At 34.8% G+C, this 20,267-nt stretch overlaps 1 protein-coding gene across 1 annotated transcript in view; it reads right to left on the reverse strand.

Annotated features, from left to right (window-relative positions):
* The window catches only part of LOC132123844 (mitogen-activated protein kinase kinase kinase 3-like), a 59,910-nt gene that overhangs the window by 19,071 nt on the left and 20,572 nt on the right, over positions 1-20,267 (reverse strand). The window contains exons 4-10 of the mRNA XM_059534533.1: positions 18,051-18,166; positions 13,117-13,154; positions 7,954-8,053; positions 6,737-6,853; positions 6,171-6,267; positions 4,155-4,288; positions 3,517-3,590 (exon numbers count right to left, since the gene is read on the reverse strand). Of these exons, the coding sequence (XP_059390516.1) occupies positions 3,517-3,590; positions 4,155-4,288; positions 6,171-6,267; positions 6,737-6,853; positions 7,954-8,053; positions 13,117-13,154; positions 18,051-18,166 (676 nt within the window). The remainder of the gene's footprint in view (positions 1-3,516; positions 3,591-4,154; positions 4,289-6,170; positions 6,268-6,736; positions 6,854-7,953; positions 8,054-13,116; positions 13,155-18,050; positions 18,167-20,267) is intronic.

The raw sequence follows: 20,267 nt of genomic DNA on the forward strand, positions 1-20,267 counted from the left end.
TTAGCACCTGCCCACACTGCCAAAACCACTTCCAAGTAGTTTGATGACCATGATATTACTGTGCTTGATAGGTCAGCCAACTCACCTGACCTGAACCTTACGGAGAATCTATGGGGGATTGTGAAGAGGAAGATAAGTAACATCTGACAAACAATACAGAGGAGCTGAAGACCTCTATCAAAGCAACCTGGGCTTCAATTAACGCCTCAGCAGTGCCACAGGCTGATCGCCTCCATGCTACGCTGCACTGTAATTCAGCAGTAATTCCTGCAAAAGGAGCCCCAACCAAGTTTGAGTGCATAATTAAACCTGCTTTGGAGATCTTGAACATTTATGTTTAGTAAATCTTTTTTTTTTTATTGATTGATCTTTGAGAAATGATTCAAATTTTTTGAGATACTGACTTTTTTTTTCCTAAGCAGTAAGTCATAACAGAATTAAAACAAAAAACTCTTTAAATATTTCAGTTTGTGTGCAATGAATCTAGAATATAAGAAAGTTTGCTTTTTTGAATTAAATGACAAAAAATAAAGACCTTTTCCATGATATTCTAATTTTTTGAGATGCACCTGTAAATTCCATTTGCATAGCATAGCTTACAAGCATAAAAATTATTTTCTTAGAAGGTACATTTTTATGTTTTAAAGTTCTCAGTAATTCCTGGTTATGTAGAAAACAGTTTCAGAAACAGATTAATCAAGTTTTCCGGGCAAACAAATGAGTAAGGTCCTGTCCACACGGACGTGGGTATTTTCAAAACCACAGCTTTTTCTACGTGGTTTGGCCGTTCGTCCACACGCCAACGCAGCACCAGGTCACTGAAACTGAACATTTTTGAAAACTCCTGCCAGGGTGAAGATTTTCAGAAACTCCAGTTGCAGTGTTATCGTGTAGACAGCGAATCTGAGATTTTGACTTGTGACTTTTGAGCATGCTCAAAACTGGAAACTTTTTCAGGCTTCTGATTGGCCAACGTGGCTTTAAAGTTGAGATTATATCACCAACTGTTGGCTTGGCATTCTCTTGACAGTGCTTCATAGCATACGTTTGCAGTTTCATGTGGACAGATTTTATTTTTTTAAATGGAAGGATTTTAGAAAACATCCGTGTTTCTTTTTAATAATATGTATTTCGGTGTGAAAGTGGATAATCATCAAGCAAGAAATGACAAGGACTTGATGATGTCAGCTGATATATAAAGTCATTTAAGAGGTGGAGCAACTTTTTATTATAATTTATTAAATTTTTATTATAGCAGGAAATAAGACAATCTTCCGTTTACAGACAAACCAGCAGATCAATTTGTTTTATTAAAAAAGTAGTTAGGAATGATTATAATGTTGACTTTAAGATGCAAACGGCCCAGTTTCAATTTACCTTACAGAAGAAGTTTACTAAAAAACTATTTTTGTAACTCTTATAGGCAACGGCAATACCAAAAAAAGTCATAAGTTAATGCGCAGAGAGAAATAATGAGATTGTTATTGGCCCGACCCTGTTATCCCTGTCTGAAGGTGACGTCAGTGCTGAGCGGGGGTCAGTGCCCGTATGTGGGGAGAAATCTCCATGCACTTGTTTCCTGCCATTGTTCTGTGGGCTAAAAGCCAGATAAGGCTCGTGCAGGTAGCATGGTTTTCTTCTCTCTTTCTCACTCTCTCTCTTTCTTTCTTTCTCTCTCTTTCCCGACTTTTATTCTCACACTTTCTTTTTTTTTTTCACTGCATTATTGACTGACTTTTTCTAACAATAGCACACAGGCAACAGAAAGCAGAATAGATTGGTGAGATCAACCCACTCTCTCTCTCCATCTTTCTCGTTCACTCTCTCTGAACAGAGCCGAGGCGATGAGCGATAGCACTGGAATCCAGGCGTCTAGATAAGCAAACTGTCGCCATGGTGACATCAAGGGCTTCCTGGTTGGCCTTTGTGACAACCCGATTCAATTTCCTCTCTGGGCAGCTTGTACATTTACCAGATATCCCTACCCCTAATTATTATAATATACTCATTAAAGGTGAACGATGTAATTGAACATTAAAAAGCATTCTTCCAAAAACATTTTTCCATTTCCAACTTTAAATAAGGCATTTTTAGCTTGATTTCATGATCTAACCAAAAGTAGTGTCAATACTGAACAACATATTTCATTAACCTGACTGTAGTTCTGCTGCTTTTAAAACTATGCCCAACAACTAGTTGATTTTTTGTAAAAAAAAAAAAAAAAAAAAAAAAAAAAAAAAATGTTTTGATATTTTAGTGGGAAAAACCAACACTGAACTAAAATATATTTTCATGACTCTAATAAACTAAACTGAAAAAAAAGAAACAATGTTTTTATATATGTATTTAACACTACGTAATAAAAACACATTGTTTTATATTTTACAAAATTTCATAACATAATTAAAAAAAAACATTTAAATCAATTTACAGATTACGTTTGGCAGCAAAAATATTTTAGTATTATTTATATACTATTATACTGTTCGTTCATATTTGAATTAACTTATATTTTACATTTAAATTTTTTTGAATTTTAATAATTTTGTTTTGTGCTTTATTTTATTTATTAATTTCTATGTAGCTTTAACTATTCCTGTTTTAGCCATTTTCAATAAGTTGCCATGGCAACATTTTTTTTTTTAGGTTTTCATCTAATATATCTTTTATTTTTTTGCACTTCATGTATTAAAAAAATGTTCAAACAATTACAGAATTATGTATTTCCTTTCCCCACCCTGTTCCACAACCCTGAATTAACAGAAAACTAACCAAACGACCAAATAATAATTATATGAATAAATGATTAACAATATTAACAGAGGGCTTACTATACAAAATAGCAGAATACATTTCAATATTTTGTTATCAAGCTGATATATCAAAGTACGTTTTTGTTAATAAATCAATAAATTAAAAAAATTCACAAAAAAAAAAATGATAGTTGATAGTTTTACTTAACAATAACAACACTGTCTGGCAGTCAAAAAAATGCAAATAAGAAAAGATAAAAAAAAAATTAATACAAATAAAATACACATACAGTTCAACAAAAAGATTTGAAATTAAAATAAAACTAAAAATTAAATCTAAATAAACTGAATATAAATATATATATATATATATATATATATATATATATATATATATATATATATATATATATATTATATATATATATATATATATATATATATTATATATATATATATATATATATATATATAATAAACCTCCCACAGCTATAGCCATATGTTTAAAGACAGATGTCATGGATTTGACAGTTTGTAGATTGCTTTATAATGTTTCAAGTTAATAAAAAAAATTAACTCTGCTGTGCACCATCTAAATGCTTTTGAAACGAGCCATTGCAGCACTACAAGTATTGCTGGATTTTGTGTGATAAATTGCTTGTGACATCTACTCATTTTTAAGTCACTTAGTAGGCTGGTCTTTTTAAAATTGTAGTCATGTACATCCCTAATACACAAGTTCATAAAAACTTGTTTGGCCCACCTGTCCAGTGCTTGGTCCAGTGACTGACAGCTGCTGGAAAGTGACCCATTCGCACTCCCAAACGGCTCCATGAGCTACAGACAAAAAACAATTTACATCATTTCATTTCATTACATTTTTCATTGTGGTTTGTGCATCTAAACTTAGCCCTCTACAAGACTGACGTAAGATTTTCCATGAGCCAATGCCCATAATATGTCCAAACTTCCTTTACCCCAGACTGTTATAAAGTGCACAGTTACACAGAACAGTGGCATCTTGTACACTTTATACAAGTCAAAGAACATGAGAGACCATAAAAACCATAAATAATATTGTTTCTTTTCATTGGACCCAATTATTAATTGCTATTAAGTTTTAAATATTATGACTATTTTCTTTGCCAAGATAGTATAGAATGTTAATATTGTTCATTTTAAGCTTGCTTATTGCATAAATATTGCCAAAACACTTAAGATAATAATACTGCTAACAATACTCATAACCCAGGGCTAAGAGCAGTGCATAAGTGTGAATCATTGCTTAAAGTGTTAAAAGTGTCTATTTAGAAAGAAGTGGTATATGTGAAAGCACATTGTGAAAGGTCTTGATGTAACTTTAATCACAGCTGGAATCTACAGCTCCAAAACAACGCTTACATTGGAGTCGAGCATTTCTGGGATGAACTCTCCTTCACTGTGGATGCTGGTGTAGGACCCCTGCCGAGCGATCTGCTGTTGTTCTTCTGGTATGCTGCCCGGAGGGGGTGAGGTGCGACCCGTGTTCAGAGATCCTGCAGACGGAGTGAGGTTAGCATGACACATCATGCAGTCTCAAGTCTGGAATAGTAATACTTCCACAGCAACTAATAACAGAGTCCAGGATGCCAGAAACAAAAAGTCGAGCAGACTGAAATGAATAACGACTGGGATGGAAGCGTGGTGTGATTGACAGGTACATGTGAGCAGAACGTGAGAGGAAGAGGCAAAACTGAGATGATGGAGAGATATGAACAAAAGGAGGGTTGGACAGCGCTAACGGAGGATGAATACAGAGAGAGGAGTTTAATGAAAAAGTGTGGGGAAGAAATGTGAAGGGACCATTGCTCTCATTTCTTTCTAATTAGTATATCCACTTACATTTTATTTTACCTGGAACTTCATTTTTATTTTTTAACACTATGAAATTCTTGTAATGCCAACAATGCACACTAAAACAGATAAATGCACTAAAAGTGTATTATTTAAAATGTCTCAGAAATAATTACATATTATGAAACATTGAAAAAATGGTTTAGGGGTTGGTAATTTTTTAGTCTCTTATGCTCACCTAAGTTGTAGTTATTTTATTGAGAACAGGAATACTGTTAAATATTTGACTAAATGTTTTCTATTGTAAATGTGATTAATTCCTATGATCATTTTTGTATTTTAAAAAAAGCATCCAGTTTTTCATGAGATTGCTTCTTTAAAAGCTATTTTTATTAACCAACTGCACAACATCATAAAAAACATGCTATGCATGTACGCAGTGCACAAGTATTTCTCCTTCACAACATAATGCTGACTGCTCTGACATACTGAAATCTGTAAAAATATATTCTTGACATTCAGTCAGCAAAAACCTACAACCTCCATCATTCAGTATGCAACAGGAAGCGAGCTATCTCCTCTCTCCCGTCTTGTTCTCAGGTGTGAAAACAAAGCGATGGTGCCAAACACTGAAAAAACTGTGAGATGGTGAGAAAGAGTCTCAGAAAAATGTTTTGCTCTATAAACACTCTATTTGGAGAATATTCTTGTTTTGCATAATATTCATGTTATTGGCTAATTAATGTGTTAATGACCTGATCAGACCTATATCGAATTAATATCACCTGATGAACACCATGCAATGCTGCCAGATGTTAAAACACTTATGTATGAAACTGCAGACAAAAAAACATGTTTTTATATCACTGGTGTGCATATGTTGAAAGAGACATGAAAAATGGGTGTATGCATGCAAATTCACACTCTTCTACTGCTAACAAAGCAAAAAGCCTTGAGAGACTTTACAAAACAGCTCCTGACAGAGCCTGAATCAGATTAGAAATACCCTTGATTGTCCTCACGATCTCTCAAATATGACTTCTGTCATCAGTTTCCTGCATGAATTTGCATTCAACAAGATGAAACCAGGATTTCATTGACTGCATTTACATGCAACGTTTGAAGGATAAAGACATAAAAAAACGGCCTAGAATGCAAAAAGAGTACTAAATCCACAAGGAGGTAAAAGAAGACACTAATGTAACATCTCTGAGAAAAGGATTCTACATGACTGACATGTAAACAAGCACCCACGATGATGTTCCAGAATGTGCATTCAAGTAAAGCATTTATATGGTATATGCATTTCAAGCCAACCAATTCCGACTAGCCAGATATCCTGCAAATGCATCCGCACAGGGAAGTGGTATCAAACTGATGATTTTAATCCACTCCTCTGCCCTTCAAAACATCCAAATGATTTTTCCAGGCTTTCTCTAACAGGCCTGATGTCACTGAGCTCTTTGATACCATTCTCCAGACCCAATGGAGAAAGTGCAAATAAAGCATACAATAAAGCATTACATACTGCCGTTTTGACTGCTGTGTTTGTTAGGCGTGTGTGTGTGAGCCAGCGTGACGCACCTATAGAGTGTTTGCGCACTCGTTCAGAGCCTTTGAGAACCGAGGCTTTGAGATCTCCCAGGGACTTGGATGACTTCATCTCGCTCACCTGAAGGAACTGTGGAGAGGTGGACATATATGAGGAATTCTACTAAACCTGGAAAAATACAGTAGTTGCTTTTCCAATAAAAAACATCTAAACAACCTTAAAACAACTTCGGAGGGCAAGATTATGTAAGACGTTAAGAAATGTATATACAGAGAATTTCTTTCACACAGAATGTTTTCTTTTTCCTTAAAATATTTACATATTTAGCATTAGTTATTATTTTTATACTGTAATTCATAACTTTATTAATATTAATATTGCTAATTAATTGTAATGTAACAAAATATAACAATAATACATTTAACGAAATGTAGCATTCTTTATTTGACCTGAATAATACAAAGGTCTTAAAGGTAAAGGATGTGTAGATGTAAGGTTGAGGTAACTAGTTCAAGTACAGGTTAGGGTTTCCTTTTGGGTTTAGGTGTTGTTTTACTTTTGGCTTGGGTCGCTTTGCTTAGTTTTGGCTTGGACTCACTTGGTTGTTGGGAGGTGTTTTCAGAATCACTCTCAGTACGTTGTTCATTCCAGAGCTGGAGCTCAATCCCTGAACTGCTCTGTCCAAATCCTCCTGACACTTCAGAGCCACCAACATCTAAATTCAGACAGATTATTAATAAAGTGCAGAGTTTAAAAAAAATAAATAAAAGATGTAATTGAAATGCACAGATCCTTACTGCAAGTATAAATGCTAATCTGATTGCAAGTAACTGAAGAGTAATGGATATGTAGTGTAAAAGCCGATATACGGTACTGAAATAAGAGTCAGGTGGAAATTCTAAAATTGATATACATTGGGGTGCAAAAATCAGAGACCTGTTCCCATTTTGCATTCTTTTATAATTTAAAACATTTTAATTCCACTGCCATTAGAAGTTGGGGTCAAGAGTATTTTTTTATGTTAGTACTATTAAAATTTTAATATTTAGTAATATTATCACGATTTGAAATACCTGTTTCCCATTTCAATTTTTTTATTGTCATTTATTTCCAGTTTTCAGTGTCACATGATTTTTCAGAAATCATTCTAATATGCTAATTTGGTGTTGAAGAAATATTTCATGTTATCAGTGTTGAAAAACAGTTGTGCTGCTTAATGTTTTTGTTTTTAAAGTCCAATAAATTTTTATGGATTCTTTGATGAATAGAAAGTTCAAAAATACAGCATTTAAAATGAGAATTTTTGAATATTATTTTTTTGTAAAATTATCAATGTTATTACTCTCAATTTTGATCAAGTTTTAATTTATTTTAAAATCAAAAACAATCTGATTGAAAAGTCAAATCTGAAGATTTATTTACATTATTTTGGTATTTGATGCATCCTACTTTTGCTTTAATTAAATATTTATTTATTATACATCATACATTGTCAATTTGTCACGCTCCTAAAATTTTATATAATAAAATAAAATTATACTGATAAATAGTTTTTAAAATCAATGCAATTTTTTTTTTAACCTATTAACTTTTTATATCTTATATTTGTTAAAAATGCACTAAACAGACATCTGATAAACAGAAAAGTGGAAGTGAAACAAACTACCAATTTTGTTAACAAACCTGACAGACACAGTTATTACAGATGTAGATAATGCCAAAATGGCTAAATATGGGCCGATTAATTGTCCTGGCTGATATATATTGACCGGTCACTACAAAAATGACAATAAGTTACTAGGATCAATGCACCACCTCTTTATCCGTGTAGTATAGGTCCATTTGCTGGCCGAAGGCCTCTGTCACCTTCTGAAGCAGATCCTTGAACTTCAGCGGCCTTTGGAATGGAATAATTCTAAAGCAAGGGAAGAAAAAGTCTGGTCAAACCAAAACTACTTTAAGATGGATTTTCCTTTCATTTAGTTTTGCTGTCCATATGTAAACAATATATACATGGCACTGCGGAGAGCAAGAAGGCACCCTTCCAAACAAGGGTCATATCCTTAGATTGGGGGTCATTACCATAGCAACAGAGGTGATGAAGTACAGGTCAATGTGTACTGATGTGTACGAGTCCATACTTCTACAGCCATTTATGGTGTATTCACTCATAGGACAGACCACAAACCATGTCTGTATTTTTTAACAAGCATGACTCTGTTTAGAGTGTGCGTCAACGTATGGGGTGAGAGAAAAAAGGAACTGAGAATGCAAATTGGTTTGTGTTTATGCATGATGTTAATCCAAGGCAAGCATGAGGAGTTTGAATGTGCACGAGTGTGTGTTTGGCCTAATCAAGCGGAGCGGAGCGGACCACTGTTTCAACACCGGGGCCCACATCACAACGTGCACAAATGCAGATGGAGCGCTTCCTGAGAGGAAAGAGGAAAAAAGTGGAGCAGCGCTGGAAGTAGCAGGAAGCATGTTTTCCCCTCCTCCGCCAAAGTTTAGCACACCAGACAAATTTTGGCTCACACACACACTTCATATCTATTACTTTTGAAGAAGCAATATCTTTAATAAACAACTTGTGATTTTTTTGTATCAAAGTCTACAATAATAGAAAGAACAGCATTTATTTGACATTGAAATCTTTTTTGACAATGTTTCTGTGACTGTGTATAATACTTTTTACATAAGAGTATCATTTTCGGTTAGACTTCACAGTAAAGATTAATAATTAATAATGTTTTAAATAATTTTTTCATTAACTTATGGAACTAATGTAGTAAACTAACATTAACAAATGGAAACTTATTATAAAGTGTTACCTTAATATCTTAAGTTTCCAAGAATATAAACCATCTTTCAGAAATTATTTGAATATGCTGATTTGCAGCTCAAGAATAATTTATTATTCTGCGATTATGCAACAATGTTGAAAACATTTTATTTTTTTGATTTCCTTTTTGATTTTGATTTTTTTTTTCATTCTTTGATGTATAGAAAGTTCAAAAGAACATTGTTTATTAGAAATGGAAATCATCTTTATTGTCATTTTTGGTAAATGTAATGCATCCTTGTAAAATAAATGTATTAATTTCTAAAAAAAAAACAAAAAAACATTCCCTTTTAATCTTTGCACACCAGCCAAATTTTGGAATGCACATACACAGCACTTCATATCTACTACTTCCAAAGAGCTGTTATCTTTAACTTCAAAAAAAAAAATAAAAAAAAATAACAGATTTAACTTTAGCAATTAGTGGTTTTTGTATCTCCAATTTAATGACAGCTGTCTGGTTTTCATCTAGAGAAGTTTAGATAAGGACAACTAGGGACATCCGTCATGAGTGAAATCAAGCTTTTATGCTGATTTGAGATCAGCTGTGTGTTGTTTAGCAGTCAGATTTTCTGTAGATGAAGCTGTTTTGAGCGATAGCTCTGTTTACACTGGCCAGTGAGAGATAGTGATGGTAGAAAATCATAGTGGAAGACTGGAGAAATGCAGGATGTAGAGTACGAGATGATTTTCCTTCCTCGGCGTGCACAGATAAGCTCCTCGGCTTGGCCGTGTCTCTCTGCGCTTGGCATGGCAAGCGGGGATCTCCTCCTTCCTGTCTCTGTGTTGCAGTCGCTGCCAGAGGAAGACGGTTTTGAGTGTGTCCAACTAGGCTGGTCTGTTAACTAATGCCTGTTCTGATGAGTTTTTTATTACTGTAGGCGCAAGTGTGTTGATTTATAATGTGTGCTGTGATTTATGGAGATAAACGCATACAAGTTTAATGCAAGTTACATTTTACGACTTTCTGATGCAACGCAATGAAAACAACATTAATGGCACTGACAAAAAAGCACAGTGATATTACTATGTTGTTGTGAATATATAGTCGAATAGATTTTGCTGTACACTAGCGTTCAAAAAGCTGGGGTCATAAAACAGTAATATTGTAATACTGTATTGTATCACAAAATAAATGATTTCTATTTGAATGTATTTTCAAATGTAATTTACTTCTGTGATGGCAAAGCTGAAAGTTTAGCATCATTACTCCAGTGTTACATGATCATTTAGAAATAATTGAATGCTGATTTGATGCTGAAGATATTTTTTTATCATCATTATCAATGTTGAAAACAGGTTGTGCTGCTTAATATTCTATAAATATTTCTGGAAACTTCTTGAAATTCTTTCAAAAAGTTCACAAGAACAGCATTTATTTGAAATCGAAATCTTTTGTAACAATGCAAAAATTTATTGTCACTTTTGAGCATTTGTATACATCTTTCCTTAATAAAAGCATCAGTTTAAAAAAAAAATCTTTCAGACCCAAACTTTTGAATGCTAGTGTTTATTGCTATTTCATTTAATTTCATTTAGTGTACCTTCTTATTAAAAACCTGATTTATTTTAAGCTGTATGTATATAAACTAGGGCTGGGATAAACGATTATTTTTTAAACTATTAATCTAGCGATTATTTTTTCGATGCATCGATTAATCTAACGATTAATTTTTCCAGACCGATTTGATTTCGATTATCTCCCCATTAATTGACTACTAACAATTTATACATGTTGATTTACATATCTGAATGAAAAAAACATCAATTCCTTAACATTGCAATATATGTTTATTGCTCTTAAAATTACAAAATAAAAGACTGACTAAGAATGCATTACTTTGCACTTGTATAGAGATAGCATTCAATAAAACCTTGAAGCCTTGAAAACACATAGCTTACTGAAACAAGCTTACTGAACACATAGGGCCTAGCTTACTGAAAAAAGAAGTTCTTTCAGATGAAAATAACAACAACTTGATGTCTAGCATTCAATAAAAAAGGTGACCCAAAATACTTGTTTAGAGCAATTGAAAGAATACAGTATGTAAATGTAAACTTTAGGGCTTTAAGCTAATACAGAGAGTGCTTTTACAAAATAAAAATTAACAGTGGGAGCCAGCAGCCTGTCATGGAGAAAAAAAAATCTCCGAATGCTCCACGTGAAGCTTTGGCGTTCCGCCCTTTTTCTATCGTGTCTAATGATTTTGGCTAATATGCACGAGGGAGGGAGGGGGAGAGAGAGAGAGAGAGAGAGAGCAAGACAGCGCTCGTGTAGTTTGAAGACTGTGAGTGTGCGAGCGCGCGTGAAACTTTGGTGTTTCGCCCTTTTTCTATCGTGTTTAATGTTTAATGATTTTGATTAATATGCACAAGGGAGAGAGAGAGCAAGAAGCGCTCGTGTTGTTTGAAGACTGTGAGTGCGTGCGCACAGCCGGGGCTCTCTCTCGTACGCGCCCTGTCACTGTCACTCACCGATCAAATAAGGCTTTGACAGCCGCCAAAAAAAAAGATCAATGCAGAAAAACCCCTGGATTGGTTATATAACGTTGGACAGAATGTTGATCCGGCCATCGCGTATATTCAGCGCACATAAGGTAAACGTTTTGCAAACGTTTTTTAGAGAAATAAAAACAGGTCGACGAATCGATGCACATATTTTGCGTCGACGTATTTTTTGCGTCGACGTCATCGATAACCTCGACGCGTTGTCCCAGCCCTAATATAAACCAGTGCATAGTGCAATTTGGATAGTGGAAAAAACTGTTATGCATATTCATGAGTGGATGGAAGTACCACCATCTGGCCAGGCTGATTTCTTAAGATTCACTGATATCATTGTTTACTCTAATAATAATATACAGACAGATTTTAATACTAATTTTTCCCTCATTTAAATGTTTTGCTCTTAGTGAATAAATACTGTACAGGAGAGAAGGGATATATACAGAGTCCTGGCCAGTTAAGGAAATGCCAAAATGTTAAGCTTCCTTAAAAACAAAGTGCATTTAAAGCAAGTCAGGGGGGCCATGAGGGGATGCTGGGGGGTTACGGAAAACTGTAGAGAGACAAAATAAACCTTGTAAATGAATTGCTTTGTATAAAAAAGCAATCAATGTATTTGTAAGCGTTAAGCTCTTCTTGCAAGTTTGGAATTATATTTATTGTGAAAAATACTACACAGATAAATTTAAATTGAACAGAAAATGTTTTTATAATATGGAGAAAACGTTGCATGCTAATTCCTTATTAAAAGATGTGCAAAATAAATATCCTCCAGTTAATATTTTAACCATTTGCTTAATAGTAAGTCAATACAATACAATCACAAAGTCAAAAATGTATTTTTATAATGAGTATGAATGGGTCTGTGCACATGAAAATATGTAACTGCCTTTATATTTAATATATTTGGGGGTCCTTTGGAAATAAACTGTGAAAAGCTGTGAAAACAGCTCAAATGCACTGTGATACTGCGGCAACGTCCTGTGACATAACCCACTGAGGCATTTCACACAGACGGCGGACCTTTGGGGATCTTTAAGACCAAAGTCTGACTTCTCTCAAGACGCATCAGCGCTTTGTGGTACTGACTGACAATAACGGTAATTCACTTTCTTCCTATAAACAGAGCTTCTTCAATGTCACAGATTCTTTCTATGCGGAAACTGGCTTGATATGAGGGAAAATACTGGCTTCTTATGAGTACATTAGTGAGACGTTACGTTTGCTAAACCACATATAGATATACTTTGCAAGGATTCACTTGTTGCCATTTGGCAGTCCTGAGCTGGGAAAACATGACATGTTTTGTGTGTGGGTGTATGGATGACCTACAGGACATTGAAAATTAATACTGGGTGTGCCATTGAGCTGAAACACTTGGCTTCACCTCCTCTTTCCTCTTCTGCCTGCGTCTGCCAAACTGTACCAGAGTGAGGGTGAAACGCCGCATCTAAATGTCAAAATACTTTTATAGGGAACGTTCCTGTTCTTTTGGGCAGCTTGGCATATTTTCCATTCTTCCCCATGCCGAGAGATCTTAGAAATGGCGTAACAAGAGCTGGGATAAGACGAGAGGAAGGAAATCAGGGACGGGACAGAGCTGCAGAAATAATAAGAACGTTCCGACTCACCGTTTCTCTCGCTCATGCTCCAGCTTCACCCGTAAATCCTGAGAGAAGAAAACAACAAAATGAAACTAAATAATTCAGTGGATCAAATACACAAATTAATTCTGATAATCTGCTCTTCTGTGCAAAAAAAAAAAAAACTTCTCAATGTGATAGTTTTTTTGGGTTGCTTAAAGCTGTTTTCTTCTCCAGTACTTATATTCTTTGTATTAAACCATTAAAACAAAAGCATATATATATATATTATATATATATATATATATATATATATATTTTTTTTTTTTAGAAACAATGCAATAAACATTTGTATTAATTATAAAAGAAATACATTTGTATTCATTTTGAACCACCAAAATTCAAATATGGAAAAAAAATTCTAATATAATTATTGTATATTATTTATTATTTTTTAATTTAATTTTTTTTTTATAAAAATTCTTCAAATACACTTGTATTAAACAGCCAAAATGAAAATATGAAGAACAAAATTCAATTTGAAATTATATTATATTATTATATTTATGTATAATTTTAATAAAAAAAAAATATTCAAAAATACAGCTTCATAACTTTAAAAAAAAACGTTAACTAACTTTACTACTAACTACTAACTACAAATACATGTCTTAATCTGCATTTGCTTTGCATTCAAATCCACAAGATGTGATGCTGAATAAATATTACAAATAGTATCTTCCTGTGTCCTGAAGTACACATCTAAAGTAGATTGCTTTCTTTCTGTATGTCTGTCATCAGTGCAGTGAAATCTTCACACAGTTCAGTCTATCCAGTCCTACATCTACAGTTCAGCGGATCTGAAAGCATGTGTGGCATGTCCATAGTAACAGGAGTGGGTGGTCAGGGTGAAACCTTGTAGATCATCAAACATTTTTTGTAAACCTTGTAATGATCAAATACTTTTAACATTGAGTTCATACCTGAGGCAGAGAGAATAATGAAGACTTGTAGATTTATACTGAGAAAGAATAAATCATAATGTTGAAAGTAATACAATAAGTTAGAGATTTACGATCATCCCAATCGTGCAATATGTAAGCCAAACACTTATAAATCATAAATCACTGTATGCCCCAAGTGAGCACATAAGAAAACTACAGATGCACCGATATGAACATTTTGGCTGATACGATTCTTTATATTTGAAAGCTGATAACAGATAAATTGACCGATAATCTAAATCCAAATCCAAATGTTTGAACCAGTGCAAGTTTTAAAATTAATATTGAACTCCTATTACCAACTTTATTATGTATACATATTATGTATGTGTGTGTATATATTTATATGTATATAAAATTACACACATGCATGTATAAATGTTAAGAAATATTTTTCCGTGTGTATATTCATAATTATATATGATTTATATTTTATATAAATATTACATTTATTTCTGAAATATATGCATGTATGTGTGAGTATTTATACAGTACTGTTCTAAAGTTTGGTATCAGAAAGATTTGTAATGTTTTTTAAGAAAGTCTCTTCTGCTCATCAAGGCTGCATTTATTTGATCAGAAATACAGATAAAACAGTAATATTGTGAAACATTATTGCAATTTAAAATAAAGGTTTTATATTTTAATATACTTTGAAAATTTAAAGCTGCATTTTCGGTATCATTACTCGAGTCTTCAGTGTCACATGATCCTTCAGAAATCATTCTAATATACTGATTTAATATTAATATTGGAAACATATATATATATATATATATATATACACACACACACACACACACACACACACAGTGGGTAAATTATTCAAACCACCTTACATTTTTCACTCTTTGTTATATTGCAGCCATTTGCTAAAATCATTTAAGTTCATTTTTTTTCCTCATTGATGTACACACAGCACCCCATACTGAAAGAAAAACACAGAATTGTTGGCATTTTTGCAGATTTATTAAAAAATAAAAACTGAAATATCATATGGTCCTAAGTATTCAGACCCTTTGCTCAGTATTTAGTAGGAGCACCCTTTTGATCTAATACAGCCAGGAGTCTTTTTGGGAAAGATGCAACAAGTTTTTCACACCTGGATTTGGGGATGCTCTGCCATTCCTCCTTGCAGATCCTCTCCAGTTCTGTCAGGTTGGATGGTAAACGTTGGTGGACAGACGTCTTCAGGTCTCTCCAGAGATGCTCAATTGGGTTTAAGTCAGGGCTCTGGCTGGGCCATTTAAGAACAGTCACAGAGTTGTTTTGATGCCACTCCTTCGTTATTTTAGCTGTGTGCTTAGCGTCATTGTCTTGTTGGAAGATGAACCTTCAGCCCAGTCTGAGGTCCTGAGCACTCTGGAGAAGGTTTTCGTCCAGGATATCCCTGTACTTGGCCGCATTCATCTTTCCCTCGATTGCAACCAGTCGTCCTGTCCCTGCAACTGAAAAACACCCCCACAGCGATGCTTCACTGTTGGGACTGTATTGGACAGGTGATGAGCAGTGCCTGGTTTTCTCCACACACACCGCTTAGAATTAAGGCCAAAAAGTTTTATCTTGGTCTCATCAGACCAGAGAATCCTTCAGGTGTTTTTTTAGCAAACTCCATGGAGGCTTTCATGTGTCTTGCCCTGAGGAGAGGCTTCCGTCGGGCCACTCTGCCATAAAGCCCTGACTGGTGTAGGGCTGCAGTGATGGTTGACTTTCTACAACTTTCTCCCATCTCCCGACTGCGTCTCTGGAGCTCAGCCACAGTGATCTTTGGGTTCTTCTTTACCTCTCTCACCAAGGCTCTTCTCCCCCGATAGCTCTGTTTGGCCGGACGGCCAGCTCTAAGAAGGGTTCTGGTCGTCCCAAACATCTTTCATTTAAGGATTATGGAGGCCACTGTGCTCTTAGGAACCTTAAGTGCAGCAGAATTTTTTTGTAACCTTGGCCAGATCGGTGCCTTGCCACAATTCTGTCTCTGAGCTCTTCAGGCAGTTCCTTTGACCTCACGATCCTCATTTGCTCTGACATGCACTGTGAGCTGTAAGGTCTTATATAGACCGGTGCGTGGCTTTCCTGATCAAGTCCAATCAGTATAATCAAACACAGCTGGACTCAAATGAAGGTGTAGAACCATCTCAAGCTGAGTTAAACGCACCTGAGTTAAATATGTGAGCATCACAGCAAAGGGTCTGAATACTTAGGACCATGTGATATTTCAGTTTTTCTTTTTTTAATAAATCTGCAAAAATGTCAACAATTCTGTGTGAGGAAAAAAATTTACTTAAATGATTTTAGCAAATGGCTGCAATATAACGGAGTGAAAAATATAAGGGGGGCTGAATACTTTCTGTACCCACTGTGTGTGTGTGTGTGTGTGTGTATATATATATATATATATAAAATTTGTTTTTGTAACTTGAGATTCTCTTTCAGGATTTTTCAGGATTCTTTGGTGCAACCTACAATATAATTATTTGAAAATCTGTTAAATTCTTTAAACACAAAATAGAAATATTGACATCCAAATATATTTTACACTTTTCAAAATTATTTGTTTATAAAAAATAGTTAAAAAGTAACCAATGACCATTAGAGGTAGACAGAGAGAAAAAAAACACTGAGAATATAAGTGTTATCATTCTAGGTCAACGGATGCATTAAAAAAAAATGGCCACTTACTGAAAAAACAAACATTTACATATTATTCAAAATGCTTTTCGCAAAACCTGGTCTACTGCATTTCCTTTAGGACTTATATCAACATTCCCACAGTAAGATAATAATAAATTCATGAATCATTCATAGTGGTGGCAGTATGACCAAAATCTCTTTGACAAATAACATCATCTTAGTCTCATGCACGCTGCGCGTGAGTTAACCACACCAACTTATCTGCGGTATACACAGAATAAAAAAATCTGTTGTGGTTGACAATTTATACCTTGGTAATGATATACACTGTCATACCGCCCAGCCCTATTTGGTTAGTTTGGAAATTTGCTTCTGGCATTTGGTGTATGTGAGAAAAAAGTGAGAGGTAAGAGTGTGAGAAAGAGCAACAAAGAGCAAGTTAGACGGAAATGAAAAGAGTGTTTGTGTGTGCGTGTGTACAGAGTGCATGCCAGCCATTTATCTTGAGGTCTGTCTGGCGTCCGGTGTGGACTGACAGCACTGTAGTGAGAATTCAGGCAGTGAAAGAAAACTACAAGGATACTGGTGTTTTATGCTGTACAGTACACACGGAGCGGATGTTAAATGTTAACAGTAGTGCCTCTCTCAGCTGCATCCTGTTTAAAAATGTATCTCTAAGAACCCTCTTGCTGGGATTCTATCAGGTCAGGTTTTGGGTTACCTCAAAACCATTGTTAACTATTGCTATTGAAAGTTTTTACTGAATTATTGTTTTGCAGTTAATGCATAATGCATAAATCAAGCAATTGGGCAATAAAAACATTAATAAAACGTATAAATAAATATATTCTATAACATTATTCTATTAATATTATTGCCTGCAGTTCGTTTTCATAAAAAATACAAAATAAAACAATAAAAGATTTATTTTGAATGAAAGTTATTTCAGTTCAAGTTTATTTTATTTCAAATAAATATATTTTTTTAATTGTTTTCATTTTAGTTTTAGATTTAGTTTACTTTAATAATCCAGTTTATAATATTATTATAGCAGTTATAGTTTGTCTATCTTTGCCGTTCATTAATATAACTTTTATAAATGGAAGTATGAATGGACATACGTCACAACCCTGATGTATTGTTGAGTGTCTTGCGCCGTTGCATTCCTAAGGTTAATTTAACAATAATTCCACTTTTACAAACCGGGCGTCTTGTACTTCAACAAAATTATTCCGGTTACTTTAAGACTAGTCGATGGATCATTTAGACAACCTTCTGACTAATTGCTTTTGGAAAACACATCTTTGCACATGCCTAGCTGCTGCTGAGTGGTGCACTGTGGGTAATTACCTGTCTATAGGAAGGGGTTCTGCTCTTGGGCTTGTTGCTGTTGTTGCTCTTGATCTGGTAACAGAAGCGTAAAGCAGCCAGGTCCTTCATTATGGAGGTGAGCGCCTCTTCATCATCTGGAAGAAACAAACAAGTTTATGCTACGCTTTGACTGGATCTGCAGAGATACAGAAGCAGCGGGATGACCATCAACTAAAACGACCTAATGAGGAAAAAAAATTAAACCAAAACATTCACTTTTTCCATTTATTTGTTACACCAACCCAGAAACTGACGCATTATAAAGAAAACGTGAGTGGTATTTACCCATGCCAGAAACCTATAGGCTGGTGTCTGTACTTGTCAGGGTGATGATATGAATTTATAAAGGTCTTATGAGTGGTCTTTATTGCATTGTAATGTGTGATGCTACGATATTCTGGGTGTTCTTTTAGCTTATTGCAGTGCAGTTTTAGGGTGTTCAAGTTTGGCTTTTAGCACAATTCTATGCAGTTTCTGTGGTATTTATTTAAGTGTGCTTCTATGCAGTTGCTTGGGTGTTCTAGGTGTTTCTTTAGCATTATGGTGTTTTTTCTTTTTCAGTGGTTCAACAGTGTTCTAGTTGTTTGCTTGTTGTGCAATGTCAAAACAGCACATCATCATCAGTTCCTTAAATGCACTGTAAGTCTAAGAAATTTTTGCCAGTTTTATTGTTAAAACAATAAGTCACACAGTTTGTTCAAATCACTATGAGCAAAAATATTGATGCTTGCCCTACAAAACAGCACTAAAATATGATTTAAATCTACTTAACACCATGTTCACTAATTCTAGTTGAAATCATCATCTATTTTAGAGCCAAGTGCAAATGAGGTGTCTTTCACACGCTCATCTCAAGCAACTCTTGAGCTACTATAATAGAAAGGTCCTGTTTGGATCTCTAACCCATTCATATCTCATTTCATTTGAATACCAATTTGTCATTCATAGCACTCGATGTTCACACAGTGTCACATGCCGTGCGGTAGACAAAACGGTCCTCTGTTTCCTGATTCTATCTATTTTCCATCACTGCAGATACAGATGCAAAGTGCTGATGTGCTCCTCTTTCTATAGTGTGATTAAGGATGTAAACCAACAGGCCACAGAGAGAGAGAGAGAGAGGGAGCGCACAGGGACGGACACGTGGCCAGACACAAGAGATCGCTTTATATTAGCACTAAAGGTTTGGTCCCATTGATGGGCTTGTTCTGCTTTGGTGCATTAAACACTTAACATGACAAGCGCAGTGTTAGTGTGAGAGAGAATTTCTAATAATGCAACTTATATTAAACAAGATAAGCATTACAGCAAGTCTGAGCTTCAAAGACCCAGTCAACTAAAAAAACAAGCACTGAATCAACCAAGAAATTTGAAAAACAACATGTTTTTGTTTTAACATGTCCTTTGCAAAGCGAAAGCTAATAGGTTTTTCCCAACAATTAACGGGAAACTTTTATTACAGTATGTTGGATGAAAGCCTCAATGCTTTATCAGAAGGACAAAGGAAGGGTTTTGGAAAGAATGTATCGGAGCAGCTCATGTGTGTCTTGAATTCTTAACCGGATCGCATTACGAATGACTGCAGCAATCTCTGTGCAAGAAAATCACAAGAATATGAACACCAGCGGCAGCCTGTGAAACATTAAAATAGTCCACAAACTCAGCCATCATCGAATGAGATATGGGGAGCAATCATGCAAATGAGCGTGTCAGACATTAACATATCAAGGGGCCCTAATGGGTCCAATTAAGCGTGTCTCGTAATTAAAGTCTAAGTGGAAGGTCATTCACCTCTGTGATCATGGAAGAGAGCTCTTATTAGTCTCAGGTGCCTAGGTGCCAACTTATTTACTCTATTTATCCACAAATCTTAGAGATGAAGCAATTGCAGAGTCATTTTTACATTTGGTAAGTCTGTTTGCATCCATAATACAATAGAATTATCATCCTTGGCTTACTCAATGGACATTGTGTCATTCTTAATCATAGTAATTGATCTTGGTACAGAAGAGTGCCAGGACTGGTGGTGCATTTACAAAATATACAGATCTGCTTTTGCAATCACTATGATGAACAAATCATCCAAAACTAGCTTGTGTAAACAAACTTAAACATTTCCAACTGAAACAGGATATGTAATGAGAAAAAAATAGACTTCATAGATGTGGGTGTTTTATACCATAATGCAGACAGACT

This window comes from Carassius carassius, chromosome 42 (genome assembly GCF_963082965.1).
Source record: "Carassius carassius chromosome 42, fCarCar2.1, whole genome shotgun sequence".
NCBI lineage: Eukaryota > Metazoa > Chordata > Actinopteri > Cypriniformes > Cyprinidae > Carassius > Carassius carassius.